This window comes from Tachyglossus aculeatus, chromosome X4, assembly GCF_015852505.1.
Source record: "Tachyglossus aculeatus isolate mTacAcu1 chromosome X4, mTacAcu1.pri, whole genome shotgun sequence".
NCBI classification, from domain to species: Eukaryota; Metazoa; Chordata; class Mammalia; order Monotremata; family Tachyglossidae; genus Tachyglossus; species Tachyglossus aculeatus.
In genome coordinates this window covers 3,002,136-3,017,759 of record NC_052098.1, presented here as the reverse complement: position 1 = coordinate 3,017,759, position 15,624 = coordinate 3,002,136, and the positions used below count along the sequence as shown (strand labels likewise).

The 15,624-nt window shown below is 44.4% G+C and overlaps 1 protein-coding gene across 4 annotated transcripts in view; it reads right to left on the bottom strand.

The window, feature by feature from the left end:
* The window catches only part of FRMD3 (FERM domain containing 3), a 264,744-nt gene that overhangs the window by 119,783 nt on the left and 129,337 nt on the right, over nucleotides 1–15,624 (bottom strand). For 2 of the 4 annotated variants that reach the window (XM_038769693.1, XM_038769696.1), the window contains exon 2: nucleotides 6,245–6,349. In XM_038769693.1, coding sequence (XP_038625621.1) covers nucleotides 6,245–6,349 — 105 coding nt within the window. Of the gene's footprint in view, nucleotides 1–6,244; nucleotides 6,350–15,624 lie in introns of those variants that run through there. The other 2 variants (XM_038769694.1, XM_038769697.1) reach the window with 2 other exon arrangements.

Genomic DNA, 15,624 nt, shown 5'->3' with positions numbered 1-15,624 from the left:
CACCCACACAATGGATTCTTTGAGAGAGAAAACACGTTATCACCCGAGGTATGAATGGGTAGTCAAGGGCAGACATTCAGGATTCTGAGAACAGAAAAGTGGGGAAACAGGAGACGCAGGTTGTGATTGCGGTTCTGACAGGAACTTGTTCTGTGTCTCTGGGCAAGCACCTCTCTGGCTTTCAGTTCTCCCATCATTAAAATGGAGAAGCTATAACCTACCCTTTACCAATTTCAAAAAGCTGTTCAGAGAGCGTGATTGAGGTACTCAAGGATAGTGTTCTATAAATTCAATAGAGACCTGGATTTTAGTCCCAGCTCTGTCACTGGCTTGCTGGGTAACCTCGAGCAACTCACTTTACCTCTGTGTACCTCAATTTCCTCATCTGTACAATGGGGATAAGAAACCTGCTCTCAGATTATGAGTACCATTTGGGGCGGGTACTTGTCTGTTATGATTATCTTGTCTCTATTTACTCTAGTGTTGAATAAATGTCATAACTAACTCACTTATTAATATTTGGAATTTTAAAATGCATTCAGAGATTATTTTAAGGCCTAAATATTCATTTGGGAAGGTAACTAGTCCCCCTAGCATCAACACATTGTAAGCAACTAGGAGCCTTCCAGTTTGCTTACACCATATTCATCCTCTTCAGAGATTACTAATTTGGCTTCTCATACATCAAATTAAGAAGAAATGGAAATAGTGAGCCTTTGCTACTGAAACTATACATTTTCTAGCTCAAACCTCATTCCTTTGGGAGCTGATGAGGCATGAGGCATCTTGTCAGGCATATGGTGTTTCAAATGTAATGGGGCTAAATATTTAATACACAGCAATGGTTTACTGTAAATCAAGTCCTGAAGAGATCGATGCTCAGCCAACCACCAGTTTCCACAGCTCTAAGTGGAACATCTTTGATTTGTAAGATGAACTTGATTTTCTACCCAAATCATTCATTCATCACTTTTTATCATGAGGTCAATCATAGGAGATGAAGTAGCAGTGGTAGTAGCAGTAGTAGTAGTAATATTTGTTTAATGTACATTTGGTGCAGTACATTGTACTAGGAGCTTGGGAAGGTTAGAATAAAGAAGTGGCAGGTTCCCTTCCCACATAGAGCTTACACTCTCAGGGATGAAGTCAAACCAAGACAAGGTGATTTGGGAAACCATTACTTCAAAGTTCTCCACCCCTCAATCTCCTGTGGACTTTGGTCAATAATATACAACTACATTAGCTCACTGGGGGCAGGTAGTGTGCTACTTGCTTGTTTTGTACTTCCAAAGTGCTTAGTACAGTGTATTGTACCCAATGTGCATTCAATAATAATAATTATGGTATTTTTAAGTGCTTACTATATGTACCAGGCACTGTACTAAGTGCTAGAATAGATAAAAATCAATCAGGTTAGACACAGTCCCTGTCCCTCGTGGGGCTCACAGTTTCAATCCCCATTTTCCAGATGAGGTAACTGAGGCACAGAGAAGTGAAGTGACTTGCCCAAGGTCACACAGCAGACAAGTGGCAGAGCCGGGATTAAAACCTATGTCCTTTTGACTCCCAGGTCTGTACTCTATCCACTGTGCCATGCAGCTTCTCCAGTGCTACTGCTACTAGTACTACTATCTTGGATTTCGGTAGCACTTTTTTTAATATAATAAAGTGTGTCTTCACATGCATTATCTCATTTAACCTCACAATGAGATAGAGAGGGGAAAAAAAATTACTATCATTCTCCTTTAAAAACAGAGGCATAGAGAGGCTGAATTGTCCAAGGTCCCAGTTTATCGGTCAAGTCAGGCCTAGAATCCAGGTTTCCTGACTTCTAGTACTGTAGAAGCAGCATGGCCTAGCGGATAGAGCATGGACCTAGAAATCAGAAGCACCTGGGTTCTAATCCAGGCTCTGCCGTTTGTCTGCTGTGTGACCTTGGGCAAGTCACTTAACCTTCTCTGTGCCTCAGTTACCTCATCTGGAAAATGGGGATTAAGATGTGAGCCCCATGTGGGACAGGGACCGTGTCCAACCCTATTTACTTGTATTCAGTCATTCATTCATACATTCAATGGTATTTATTGAGCGCTTACTGTGTGCAGAGCACAGGACTAAGTGCTTGGAAAGTACAATTTGGCAACAAAGACAATCCCTAGTACAGTTCGAGGTACATAATAAGTGCTTATGTGCTTGTAAGTAATAAGCTAGCTCTCTTCCTCCTTTCAAAGCCCTACTGAGAGCTCACCTCCTCCAGGAGGCCTTCCCAGACTGAGCCCTCTTTTTCCTCTCCTCCTCCCCATCCCCCCCACCCTACCTCCTTCCCCTCCCCACAGCACTTGTATGTGTATATATATATATATATATATATATATATATATATATATATATTTGTTCAGATTTATTACTCTTTATTTTACTTGTACATATCTACTATTCTATTTATTTTGTTAATGATGTGCATATAGCTTTAATTCTATTTGTACTGACGATTTTGACACCTGTCTACATGTTTTGTTTTATTGTCTGTCTCCCTCTTCTAGACTGTGAGCCCGTTGTTGGGCAGGGACCATCTCTATATGTTGCCGACTTGTACTTTCCAAGTGCTTAGTACAGTGCTCTGCACACAGTAAGCACTCAATAAACACGATTGAATGAATGAATCATCATCATCAATCGTATTTATTGAGTGCTTACTATGTGCAGAGCACTGTACTAAGCGCTTGGGAAGTACAAATTGGCAACATATAGAGACAGTCCCTACCCAACAGTGGGCTCACAGTCTAAAAGGGGGAGACAGAGAACAAGACCAAACATACTAACAAAATAAAATAAATAGAATAGATATGTACAAGTAAAATAAATAAATAAATAAATAGAGTAATAAATATGTACAAACATATATACATATATACAGGTGCTGCGGGGAAGGGAAGGAGGTAAGATGGGGGGGATGGAGAGGGGGACGAGGGGGAGAGGAAGGAAGGGGCTCAGTCTGGGAAGGCCTCCTGGAGGAGGTGAGCTCTCAGCAGGGCCTTGAAGGGAGGAAGAGAGCTAGTTTGGCGGATGGGCAGAGGGAGGGCATTCCAGGCCCGGGGGATGACGTGGGCCGGGGGTCGATGGCGGGACAGGCGAGAACGAGGTACGGTGAGGAGATTAGCGGCGGAGGAGCGGAGGGTGCGGGCTGGGCTGTAGAATGTAGAATGAATCATCATCAATCGTATTTATTGAGCGCTTACTATGTGCAGAGCACTGTACTAAGCACTTGGGAAGTACAAATTGGCAACATATAGAGACAGTCCCTACCCAACAGTGGGCTCACAGTCTAAAAGAATGAATGAATGAATGAATGAATGAAGTGCTTAACAAATGCTCGCTGTGGGCAGGGAACGTGTCTGCCAACTCTTTTATATTCTACTCCCGCAAGTGCTTACTAAAGTGCTCTGCAAACAGTAAGCACTCCAAAAATATGATAGATTGATTGATACCACAGTTATTATAGAGAAATAATGACAATAATCACCTCCTTTCCCTTGCAGAGAAGCTTGTAAATCACCATGTGGACTCTGGGTAAGAACGACCAGAAATTACAGAGTATGAGGGGGGTTCTCAGCATTACTACCACATCTCCCCATAGATAATCACTCTTACAAAACAATCATCTACATTATTTTTTAAATGGAAATTCACATATGAACTCTGCCTATGACTTGTACTCCCAAAATGGGTTATTAGAAGAGAGACTTCAGGGCAAATAAACAAAATACGACTTTTTCTGTACAGACATGAAGGATTCCCCTCTAAATATTTCAACGAGTACAGGGAAGCCTTAGGGTAATCTTGGTGCTAACACAAATCCTAACTTGTAGCTGAAGGTGAGTCTTGAAGGACTCGAGCAAACCCATGACACCTGGAGACATCTGAATTTTTAGGAAGAGGGGTCGGGAGGTTTAGACTCCTATCGACTCAGAGACCTGTACCGCATACCGATTTCACTTTCAGGAAAAGAGGGAAAGAAATCTAACACATTCTTTAAGAAATCAATCAATCAATAGTACTTATCGAGTGCTTACTGTGCGCAGAGCACTGTACTAGGCGCTTGGTAAAGTACAATACAAAAAGAGTAGGTATAGTCGATTCATACCCACAAGGAACTTACAGACTATGCATGTGCTACCAATGAAGAAAGACCAGAAGAAATAAAGTAGCATTATACACCTCATGGACATGCTCCTCCAATAAAGATAACATGGCAGGCAGTTCCCAAATCTGGGGCAATTTTGGAAATGGGGCTACCCTCTTTAGACCACCAGGGCAACATTTAGTAAAGTATTCTTTCAACATATTAGGGCCAGGTTCACACTGACAGAGAGAATTGGAGCACTGAGACCATAATCCAAATAATAATGACAATAAATGGTGGTATCCGTTAAGTGCTTACTATGTACTCAACACCAGGCTAATGTTGGGTAGATACTATATGAGCAAATCGGACACACTCCCGAATAATTCTTTTACCTCAAATATCTGGAAATCTCAGGTAAAAGTTGGCTTTAAGATCTGAATTATCTAGACAGTCTAGATAACTTCCCGAATTCTCCAGGATGGCCTAATGGATAGATCTAATGGATAGATCACTGGCCCAGGAATCAGGTGGAGCTGGGTTCTAGTTTTGGCTCGACCACTTGGCTGCTGTTTGACTTTGAGCAAGTCATAATACTTCTCTGGGCCTCAGTTTCCTCATATGTAAAATATTATGAGCCCCATGTGGGACAGAGACTGTGTCCAACCTGATCAACTTGTATCTACCCTAGCACTTGTAATAATAATAATAGGGATTCAATACTAGTTCTCCCTCCTACTTAAATTGTGAGCCCCATGTGGTACAGAGACTGTTTCCAACCTGATCAACTTGTATCTACCCTAGCACTTGTAATAATAATAATAATAATGGTATTTGTTAAGCGCTTACTATGTGCAAAGTACTGTTCTAAGCGCTGAGCGGGAAACAAGGTGATCAGGTTGTCCCACGTGGGGCTCACAGTCTTAATCCCCATTTTACAGATGAGGTAACTGAGGCACAGAGAAGTTAAGTGGCTTGCCCAAGGTCACACAGCTCACAAGTGGCGAAGCTGGGATTCAAACCCATGACCTCTGACTCCCAAGTCCACGCTCTTTCCACTGAGCCACGCTGCTTCTCTAATAGTGCTTGGCACTTATAACAGTGCTTGACACATAGTAGCAGAGGAGCAGCGTGGCTCAGTGGAAAGAGCCCGGGCTTTGGAGTCAGAGGTCATGGGTTCGAATCCTGGCTCTGCCACATGTCTGCTGTGTGACCTTGGGCAAGTCACTTCACTTCTTGGAGCCTCAGTTACCTCATCTGTAAAATAGGGATGATGACTGTGAGCCCCACGTGGGACAACCTGATCACCTTGTATCCCCCCAGCACTTAGAACAGTGCTTTGCACATAGTAAGTGCTTAATAAATGCCATCATTATTATTATTATTATTATAGTAAAGCTCTCCATCACCTGGTCCCCTCCTACCTCACCTCCCTTCTCTCCTTCTACAGCCCAGCCTGCACACTCCACTCCTCTGTTGCTAATCTCCTCACTGTGCCTCGTTCTAGCCTGTCCCGCCATTGACCCCTGGCCCACATCCTATCTCTGGCCTGGAATGCCCTCCCTCCTCAAATCTGCCAAACTAGCACACTTCCCTTCTTCAAAGCCCTACTGAAAGTTCACCTCCTCCAGGAGGCCTTCCCAGACTGAGCCCTCCTTTTCCTCTGCTCCTCCTCCCCTCCTCATCACCCCGACTTCCTCCCTCTACTCTAGCCCCTCCCCGCCCCAAAGCACTTGTGTATATATGTACATACTTATTATTCTATTCATTTTCTTAATGATGTATGTATCTATAATTCTACTTATTTATACTGATGCTATTGATGTCTGTTTACTTGTTTTGTTTTGTTGCCTGTCTCCCCCCTTCTAGACTGTGAGCCCATTGCTAGGTAGGGATTGTCTCTATCTGTTGTACTTTCCAAGCACTTAGTACAGTGCTCTGCACACAGTAAGCGCTCAATAAATACAACTGAATGAATTAATGAATGAACAAATACTATTATTATTATTTCATATCAATAGGGAAACACTGGCCTAAAAGAGTTTCAGGCCATAAATCAACCTTAAATCCTGAGATGTGACTCTAAGTCACACAGATAAAGTAAGGAAAAGTTCAGATACATACCCGCTGCTTCTCTGGGTCAACAAAGCGAATGCCAAAATAGTCTTTTTCCAACAGGCTGTAATAGTTGCAGATGTGATCTATGAGAAACTGCCCTTTGGTCTCCTTCTGAAAAGAAAACACATTTACATAACAACCTCACCCTGTTGTTTATTACCCTTAAAAGTCAACTATCTTTTAAAATGACTTTAGAATGCTCTGTGAAAGCAAAAAGATGACATTTGGATTATTTTCCCTTTCAGAGTTGGATTCAGGTATCTGATTATCATCTCATTAAAAAGTCCCCAGGTCAGATCTCCAGAAGGTGGCTTCGGAAGATTTTGACCCTGATCACATGACATAGCTAAAACGGTTTACAAGTCTGCTGGCCATCAGAGACTCAGCCATTAACGCCTTCAGCTGAATGAGACTTCCATTTTTCAACAGTATGGTGTCTAACTGTGCTTCACTTATATTTTGGCTAAGTACTGATTCATCCCGTGACATCTGTGAACGTTTTTAAGGAGTTTTTGGGATGATAATATACCCGGGCTCAGTATATCAAGCGACCTTTATTATCCAAAGGCTGTGTAATCTAGGTAACCTTCATTATTTCCCACCGAGAGACCCATATCATGAGCCACACAGCTGGGAGAAACAGCTTTTTAATTCATATGACTAAATACATCATTCTTTTTTTCTCTGCTCCTCTTTCTGGTAAAATGAGTTCCGGGTGCCCCTACAGCTGAATGTCCAGCCCACATCTTTCTTCCTAAATCCACCTCAAAAAGAACCCAAGTTGAAATCCTGCACAATTTAAGCCCTGACAGAGACAGAAAATGGCTCAGGATTGAGGATAAAGCAGACATTTCCAAGTGACGTTATACCATAAAAAGCAAAAATGAAGTGGCCAAGGTGTGCTTAAGACGTAATAATAATAATAATAATAATAATAATAATAATAATAATAATAATAATAATTGTGGTATTTGTTAAGTGCTTACTGTGTACCAGGCACTGTACTAAGCGCTGGGGTGGATATAAGCAAATCAATTTGGACACAATCCCTGTCCCACATGGGGTTCACAGTCTCAATCCCCGTTTTACAGATGAGGAAGCTGAGGCGCAGAGAAGTGAAGTGACTTGTCCAAGGTCACACAGCAGACAAGTGGCAGAGCCAGGATTAGAACCCATGACCTTCTGACTCCCAGGCCCGTGTTCTATCCATTATACCATGCTGCTTCTTAAAAAGGCCCAGTGAAAGAAATAGGCTGGTGCCAAAATTCCAGTTTGGGAAGACTTTCATTTCTTTCCTCACAGAACGAGTAGAGTTTTCACCAATGTCAGGCTTCTACTCGGGTCAGGGAGCCTCGCTCTGCTTCATTGAATTCATAGAGCGACAATATTCTGTTTATAACTCCAGACCAGGTTGGATGGCCTGATAAGCAAGAAGGCATTCAATCAATCTCTCAATCAATAATACTTATGGAGCACTTATTTTGCGCAGAATATAGCATTAAGCATTTGGGAGAGTACAATAGAGTTAGTATCTATCAATCACTCAACCAATGGTATTTATTGTGAGCAGGAAACATGTCTACCAAATCTCTCCCAAGCACTTAGTAAAGTGCTCTGCACACAGTAAATGCTTAATAAATAGGATTGATTGATTGATTGATGATGTGCTTACTTGGGAGAGTACAATAAAACAACTGACAAGATCCTTATCCACAAGGAGTTTACAGCCTACAACAGGGAAAGAGACATTGAAATAAATTACAGATACGGGAAATGGTAGAGTATAAGGATATTTACATTGGTGCTGTGGGGCTGGGGTAAAAACCAAAGGGCATAAAGGGTACATAGCCAAGTGTATAATCAACACAGAGGGGAAAGGGGATAAGGGAAATGAGGGCTTAGTTGGGGAAGGCCTCTTGGAAGGATTTTGAAGGTGAAGAGAATGATGGATTGTCAGATATGAAGTGGGGTGGAGTTCTAGGTATGAGGTAGCAGCACGACCTAGTGGAAAGAGCCCAGGCCTGAGACTCAGAGGACCTGAGTTCTAATCCTGGCTTCACCACTTGTCTGCTGCATGACCTTGGGCAAGTCACTTAACTTCTCTGTGCCTCAGTTCCTTCACCTGCAAAATGGGGATTCACTACCTGTCCTCCCTCCTACTTAGACTGTAAGCCACACATGGGTCCTAGTTATTGTGTATCTACCCCAGGGTTTAGTACAGTGCTTGGCATATAGTAAGAGCTTAACAAATACCACAGAAAGAGAAAAAAGAGGGAGGACATGGGCAAGGGGTAGGTGCCGGGACAGCAGGATCAAGTTATAGAGAGTAGGTTGGCATTAGAGGAGCAGAATGTGTGGGCTGTGTTGCAGTAGGAGATCAGCCAGGTAATGTAGGAGGAAAAGAGCTGATTGAGTACCTTAAAGCCAATGAGAAGGAGTTTCTGTTTGAAGTGGAGGTGGATGGGCAACTACTGGAGGTTCTTGAGGAGTAGGGAGATATGAACTGAATGGTTTTTCATAAAAAACAATGTAGGCAGCAGAGTAAAGTATGGACTGGAGAAGGGAGAGACAGGGAGGCCGGCAATGAGGCTGATGCAACAGTCAAGGCAGGAAATGATAAGTGCTCAGATTAGCATGGTAGCAGTTTGGATGAGGGAGAAAAGGCAGATTCTAGAGATGTGAAGGTAGAACCAAAAGGCTTTGTAACAGATATAATGTGCAGGTTGCTTCAGAGAGATGAGGCGTGGATAATGCCAAAGTTACAGGATTGTGAGACAGGGAGGGTGGTGTTGCTGTCTACAGTGACAGAAAAGTTAGGGGGAGGACAGGGTTTGGATAGGAAGGTGATGAGTTCTTAGTAGACACAATCTCTGTCCTCAGGAAGCTTACAAACTAGAAGGGGAGGCAGATGTTAAAAGCAACAGAGTTAAAAGATGTGTACATAAGTGCTAGGTGGTGTGTGTGTGAATACACAAGTGCTTAGGGTACAAGGAAGTGTTAAAGCAGTGTTAGGTGGGGAAATAGGGTGGAGGAAACGAGAGATTAATCAGGGAAGGCCCCCTGGAGGAGATGTGATTTCAGAAAGGTCTTGAAGATGGAGAGAGCACTGGACTGCCAGCTCATTGTGGGCAGGGAATGTGTCTGTTTATTGTTATATTGTACTCTTCCAAGCACTTAGTATGGGGCTCTGCACATAGTAAGTTCTCAATAAATGTGATGCACTGACTGAAGAGGGAGGGAATTTCAGGCAGAAGGGAAGGTGTGAGGTAGATGTTCGTGGCAAGAGATACTAGAACGAGGCACAGGGAGTAGGTTGGCTTGAGAGAAACAAAAGGTGACAGCGGGGTTGTATTAGAAAAGGAGAGATGGTAGGTAGGGTGAAGAGAGATGACTTGAGTTCCTTAGGGCCAATGGTCAGCTGCATTGTTGAATGATGGACTAAAGAGAGGGTGGCATGAACTCTGGAGTAGGACTGGTAGTAGTAGCATTAATAATGGCAGTTCTGAACACACACCGTGTGCAGTGCACTGTGGTGATGATGATGAAGTCTCCCAACAGGACTGACATGGGAACCTCAATCCTGAGTAAGCAGTGTGGGTTAGTGGTTAGAGCACAGGCCTGGAAGTCAGAAGGACCTGGGTTCTAATCCCAGCTCTGGCACATGTCTGCTGTGTGACAAGTCACTTCACTTCTCTGGGTCTCAGTAACCTCATCTGTAAAATGGGGATTGAGCCTGTGAGCCCCACATGGGACAGGGACTGTTTTCAACCCAATTTTCTTGTATCCACCCCAGGACTCATAACAGTGCCTGGCACATAGTAAGTGCTTAACAAGTATCATAATTATTATTAATTATTATTACAACAGGCTCTGGACAGTCCACAGTTGCACCGAATAATAATAACAACTGTGGTATTTGTTAAGCACTTACTAGCTGCCAGGCACTGTATTGAGCTCTACGGTGGATACAAGCAAATTGGGTTGGAAACCGTCCCTGTCCCGCATGGGGCTCACAATCTTAATCCCCATATTCCAGATAAGGTCACTGAGACACAGAGAAGTGAAGTGACTTACCCAGGATCACAGAGAAGACAGGTGGCAGAGCCGGAATTAGAACCCACGATCTTCTGACTCCCAGGCCCATGCTCTATCCACTGCACCATGCTGCTGTGGGATGTGTGGTTGAAACCATTCCATCACAAATGACTCTTTTCCCTAGGTTAGTTCATTTTTTTTCAACCCCAAACCAACCACGCCAGCTGTTGGGTGGTACAGATGGCTTTGATTAGAGCAAGCGAACAGTTGGCTTGACAAGAGCAAGGGGGCGGGAGTAAATGGATTTGGTTTTCAAACTCCAATAAATGATTTTTCAGAACAACCACCTTGTCGCTTAAATGGCAATGGCATCTGACAAGAGCTAAACCTAGAGGCCGAGCGAATAATCAATGGATTTACTAGCTTTTATAGATCGGCACTCTAATCCATTCATCCTAATGAGTCATCCTGCCTCATTCAAACGACGGACACAGTGTTTGAGTTCATTAATGTGGCCTGGGACCAGCCAACGTTTAAAAACATAACGACAGAGCTGTCCTGGTAACAATTCCTGCCCTGCCCTAACCCTACTTGCTGAAAAGATGTGGTTCAGTGAAATCAGCTTTAAATAGATTAAGGCTGAACAAAGTTTAAATTTTGCATGGTGCCTTCCCCCCTCGTGGCACCCCTATGGCCCTTCACAAAGTGCTGAACAGCACAACAAAACTCAGTTGCCGATATGCTCTCAACAATGCTCACAGCCCAGTATAGATCGCTGGCCCTCGCCTTTGAAGACAACACTGCTGACAGTGCTTCTCTCCACAGGCACCAATCCGACTGCCAAAACGGCTATGATCCAACAGACATTTTCTGCACAGTGCACTTGTGAAGGCCGCCCTTTGCCCCGCTGCTGTTCGCAGGAAACGTTGGGCTTTTCAACTCTTCAACACGGGGAGAGTGGGCATTCCCATCTACCCACAGACACCCGCCCTCTGAGAAGCCCACAGGATTCTTCTGGGGCTTCTCTGGACTGGCTTAGGACTACGTGACCTTGTTCGGGCTCCCAGTCCCCACTGAGGTCTCCCAGAGAGGCAGCAGGGATGGAATCAGAGAGCGTGCCCCCTAGTAATCAGAGATACAAGGGTCCAAGGCTGGAGGCATGACAGCAATAGTAATCTATCTCATCTATCTTGCTGCCGACCTCTCGCCCTCATTCTGCCTCTGACCCTCTTCTTATCCGACAGACAATTACTCCCCCCACCTTCCAAGCCTTATTGAAGGCACCTCTCCTCCCTAAGGGAGGTGATCCCTGACTAAGCCCACCTTTCCTCTTCTCCCACACCCTTCTGTGTTGCCCTGACTTGCTTGCTTTATTTGTCCCCCCCCCCTCCCCTTAACAAATGATGGCATTTGTTAAGCGCTTACTATGTGCCAAGCCCTGTTCTAAGCGCTAGGGCAGATACAAGGTAATCAGGTTGTCCCATGTGGGGCTCAAAGTCTTAATCTCCATTTTACAGATGAGGTAACTGAGGCACAGAGAAGTTAAGTGACTTCCCCAAAGTCACACAGCTGACAAGTAGTGGAGCCGGGATTACAACCCACGATCTCTGACTCCCAAGCCTGTGCTCTTTCCACTAAGCCATGCTGCTTCTTCTATTAATGTCTGTCTCCCCCTCTAGGCTGTAAGCTCATTGTAGGCAGGGAATGTGTCTGTTTATTGTTATACTGTACTCTCCCAAGCTCTTTGTACAGCATTAAACTCTCAGTAAACATGATTGACTGACTGACTAATAATAGTATTTATTAAGCCCTTACTCTGTGCCAAGCAGTGCACTATGTGCTGTGGTAGATTCAATACGAGCAGACCAGAACCAGTCCCTCTCCCACATGGGGCTCACAGTCTAAGAGAAGAATAGGGAACTTGATCCCATTTCCACAGGCAAGGAAACTGAGAACCAGAGAAGTGAAGTGACTGGCCAGAGGTCACACAGCAGGCAACTAGCAGGGCCGGAACTAAAACTCAGGACTCCCGACTCCCAGGTTTGGGCCCTTTCCCCAGGGCATGACAGTACCCAGACAAAATGAGCTTTCGACTACTAACTAATGATTCCAGTACATGGTTTTCATGCCCAAGCTAAAGCTGGTTAAGCTGTCCAACAGGCTAGCCCATTTTTCCAGAAACATCCTTTCGAAGAAGAAGCATTCTTAACCTTTTCCGGCCACATTTGCTCCCTTTGGCTAATCAGCCATGAAGATGTGGAGCAAAGTGGTACTGTTTACCTTCTAGAATTGACCTTGGGGAAAAAAAAAAGCAAACAGTTCTTAGCTCTACAGCTTTACTCTGTTTGCAGCCCAAGGGCTGATGACAGCATTTACGTACCCTTGCCAGTCTGTGGCAAAATTAAACACCAGTGAAATTTGTATTTAACAGACTGAAATGAAACAAGAGCAAGAAGTTGGATTGATGGGTTCTAAGCCACTGCTTCCCAAGAAGATGATGGGGTGTGATGATGTCGTTGTCAGGGTGGAGAGCCCTGCTGTCTGGTTTCTGGCTCTTACTCCGTGCACCGCTCAGCTCAATTTACTTCATCTGTCAAGTGTGGGGAAGAAGACTGACCTATCTCAGGCAGTGATGAAAATTCAGGAGAAATGATTTCATCTGCTCTGCCTTTCACCTACCTCCAAACCCGTTTTTTATGGTATTTGTTAAGCACTTACTATGTGCCAGGTACTGTATTTAAGTCCTGAGGTAATCAGGGTAATCAACACTTGAAAACCATAGCCCAGTGCTTCATTGACAGGGCATTGGGACCTGCCTCCATCAAGGGTCCTAGGGGTCTCGCAGAGACCAGGGCTGTAGAGTTCTGAAAGGCCAACTGATGGGGAGTTTGTTGAAGTAAGCTATATTAGTGGGGCAAGCTCACCAATCAATCAACGGTATTTACTGAGCATTTACTGTGTGCACAGCACTGTGCTGAGTTTGGGAGAGTACAATAGAGTTAGTAAACATGAAGCCCAGCACAGACTGTGAGCCCGTTGTTGGGTAGGGACCATCTCTATATGTTGCCGATTTGTACTTCCCAAGTGTTTAGTACAGTGCTCTGCACACAGTAAGTGCTCAATAAATACGATTGAATGAATGAATTAATGAATCCCTGCCCCAAAGAACTGTGGGGGAGAGTGACTGAAATCAATTACAGGTAGGGGAAGTAACCGAGTATAAAGTGATAATAATCGTGGTGTTTGTTAACCGCTTGCTAGGTGCTAACCATGGTACTAAGCACTGGGGTAGCTACAAGATAATCATGTCAGACACAGTCCCTGTCCCACATAAAGTTTGCAATTGATTTAATCCCATAGATTGTGTGATGCACTAGGGAGGGAAGTAAGGTGGGGAGATGACAGCTTCCTGGAGGAGATGTGCTTTGAATAAGGCTTTGAAGGTGGGGGGAGTAGTGGACCGTCGGCTATAAAGGGAGAGGGAATTCCAGGCCAAAGGGAGAATGTGGGCGAGGGATGGCGGTGAGATGGACAAGCTCAAGGTACAATGAGTAGGTTGGCATTAGAGGAATGCAGTGCGCGGATTGAGTAGTAGTAGTCGATCAGGCAGGTGGGAGGGCATGAGCAAGGGGTCGTCGGCGAAAGAGACGAGAGCAAGCTGCAGTGGGTAGGTTGGTATTAGAGAAATCAAGGGTACGGACTGAATTCTTCTCTTCCTGGAGCCTTGTAATAATAATGTTGGTATTTGTTAAGCGCTTACTATGTGCAATGTACTGTTCTAAGCACTGGGGTAGATACAAGGTAATCAGATTGTCCCACGTGGGGCTCACAGTCTTCATCTCCATTTTACAGATGAGGGAACTGAGGCCCAGGGAAGTTAAGTGAATTGCCTAGTCACATAGCTGATAAGCGGTGGAGTTGGGATTCGAACCCATGACCTCTGACTCCTAAGCCCATGCTCTTGCCACTAAGCCATGCTGCTTCCTCTTAGCTCTGCTCCCAGCCTTTTCTAGCGCCCATAAGATCAAGAGGGAACAGGGCTATGGGTTCCTGGTCAGCTATTCGGTGATGGTGGCAGCTCAATTCCTGTTCTATTTCCCACTTAGACTGTGGTCCCCATTTGGGACAAGGACTGTGTCCAACCCTCCAACCCAATTACCTCTCAATTATCCCAGCGCTTGGCACGTCATTCAATCAATCAGCGGCATTTATTGAATGCTTACTGTGTGCAGAAAATTCATTCATTCATTTAAACGTATTTATTGAGCAGTGCAGAGCACTGGACTAAGCACTGGACTAAGTGCTTGGGCGAGTTCAATAGGACAGAGTTGGTAGATACATCCCCTATCCTCAACGAGCTTACAATCTATAAGGGGAGACAGACATTATTATTATTATTGTTTCCAGCACAGCCACTTGGATTTGGTTCCCACTGTGCCAGGGTTGGATCCTGAAGTTCCTGGGGCAGGCGGAAGCACTGTTGTGGTGAGGCCCAATCTGCTGGGATGAGGGGGGTGGGGGGTGGGGGGGTCTGGAGACCCCAGCCCCTGGAGGACCTTCCCTCTTCCTTCTTGAACCCCTTAGATACGGCCTGCAATATCCTCAACATTTCTCTCCCCCTGAGGAACTGTGAGAGAAACAAAGCAAAGGGAATAACCTTCGAAAACAGGAAAAGGAGAAAAGAGGGGAAAGAAGGACAATTAGGAGCAGGAGCAAAATGGAAAAGTGGTGGCAGCTGACAGCAAGCACCTCCTGAAAATGAAATTTTGGTTTACATTCATCAAATATCACATAAACAAATACTTTCTAAGTGAAGCCACTAAGAGGCTACTCTGGCTTTTCCCTGCTTCTTGCCATTTCAAAGATGTGTTTTTGACATTTTCACAGCAGGTGGATTCAAATGAAAACTGTAAAAAGTGTGGTTTTGCCAGCACAAGCATCAGAAAAATAAAAAAATTTTAAAAAGGGAGAAAGACCCTGTAAGGCTCATCACCCTTCCACACACATGTTTCCACTTGTGATTCTGGCTTGGCTAGCTTTAAAGTAACCCCACTGGGGTTTCGATAACTAAAAAGCTTTGCTTTTAACACACAAATGCCAAATATAAATTCCAAAGAGATGTAGATGCTGAACCCCTCTTAGGATCTTTTTTTTTAAATAGTATTTGTTAAGCGCTTACTTTATGCCAGACACTACACTAAGCGCTGGGGAGGTATTGGATTGGACACAAGCAAATTGGGTTGGGCACAGTCCCTGTCTCACATGGAGCTCACAATCTCAATCCCCGTTTTACAGAAGAGGTAACTAAGGCACAGAGAAGTGAAGAAACTTGCCCAAGGTCACACAGCAGA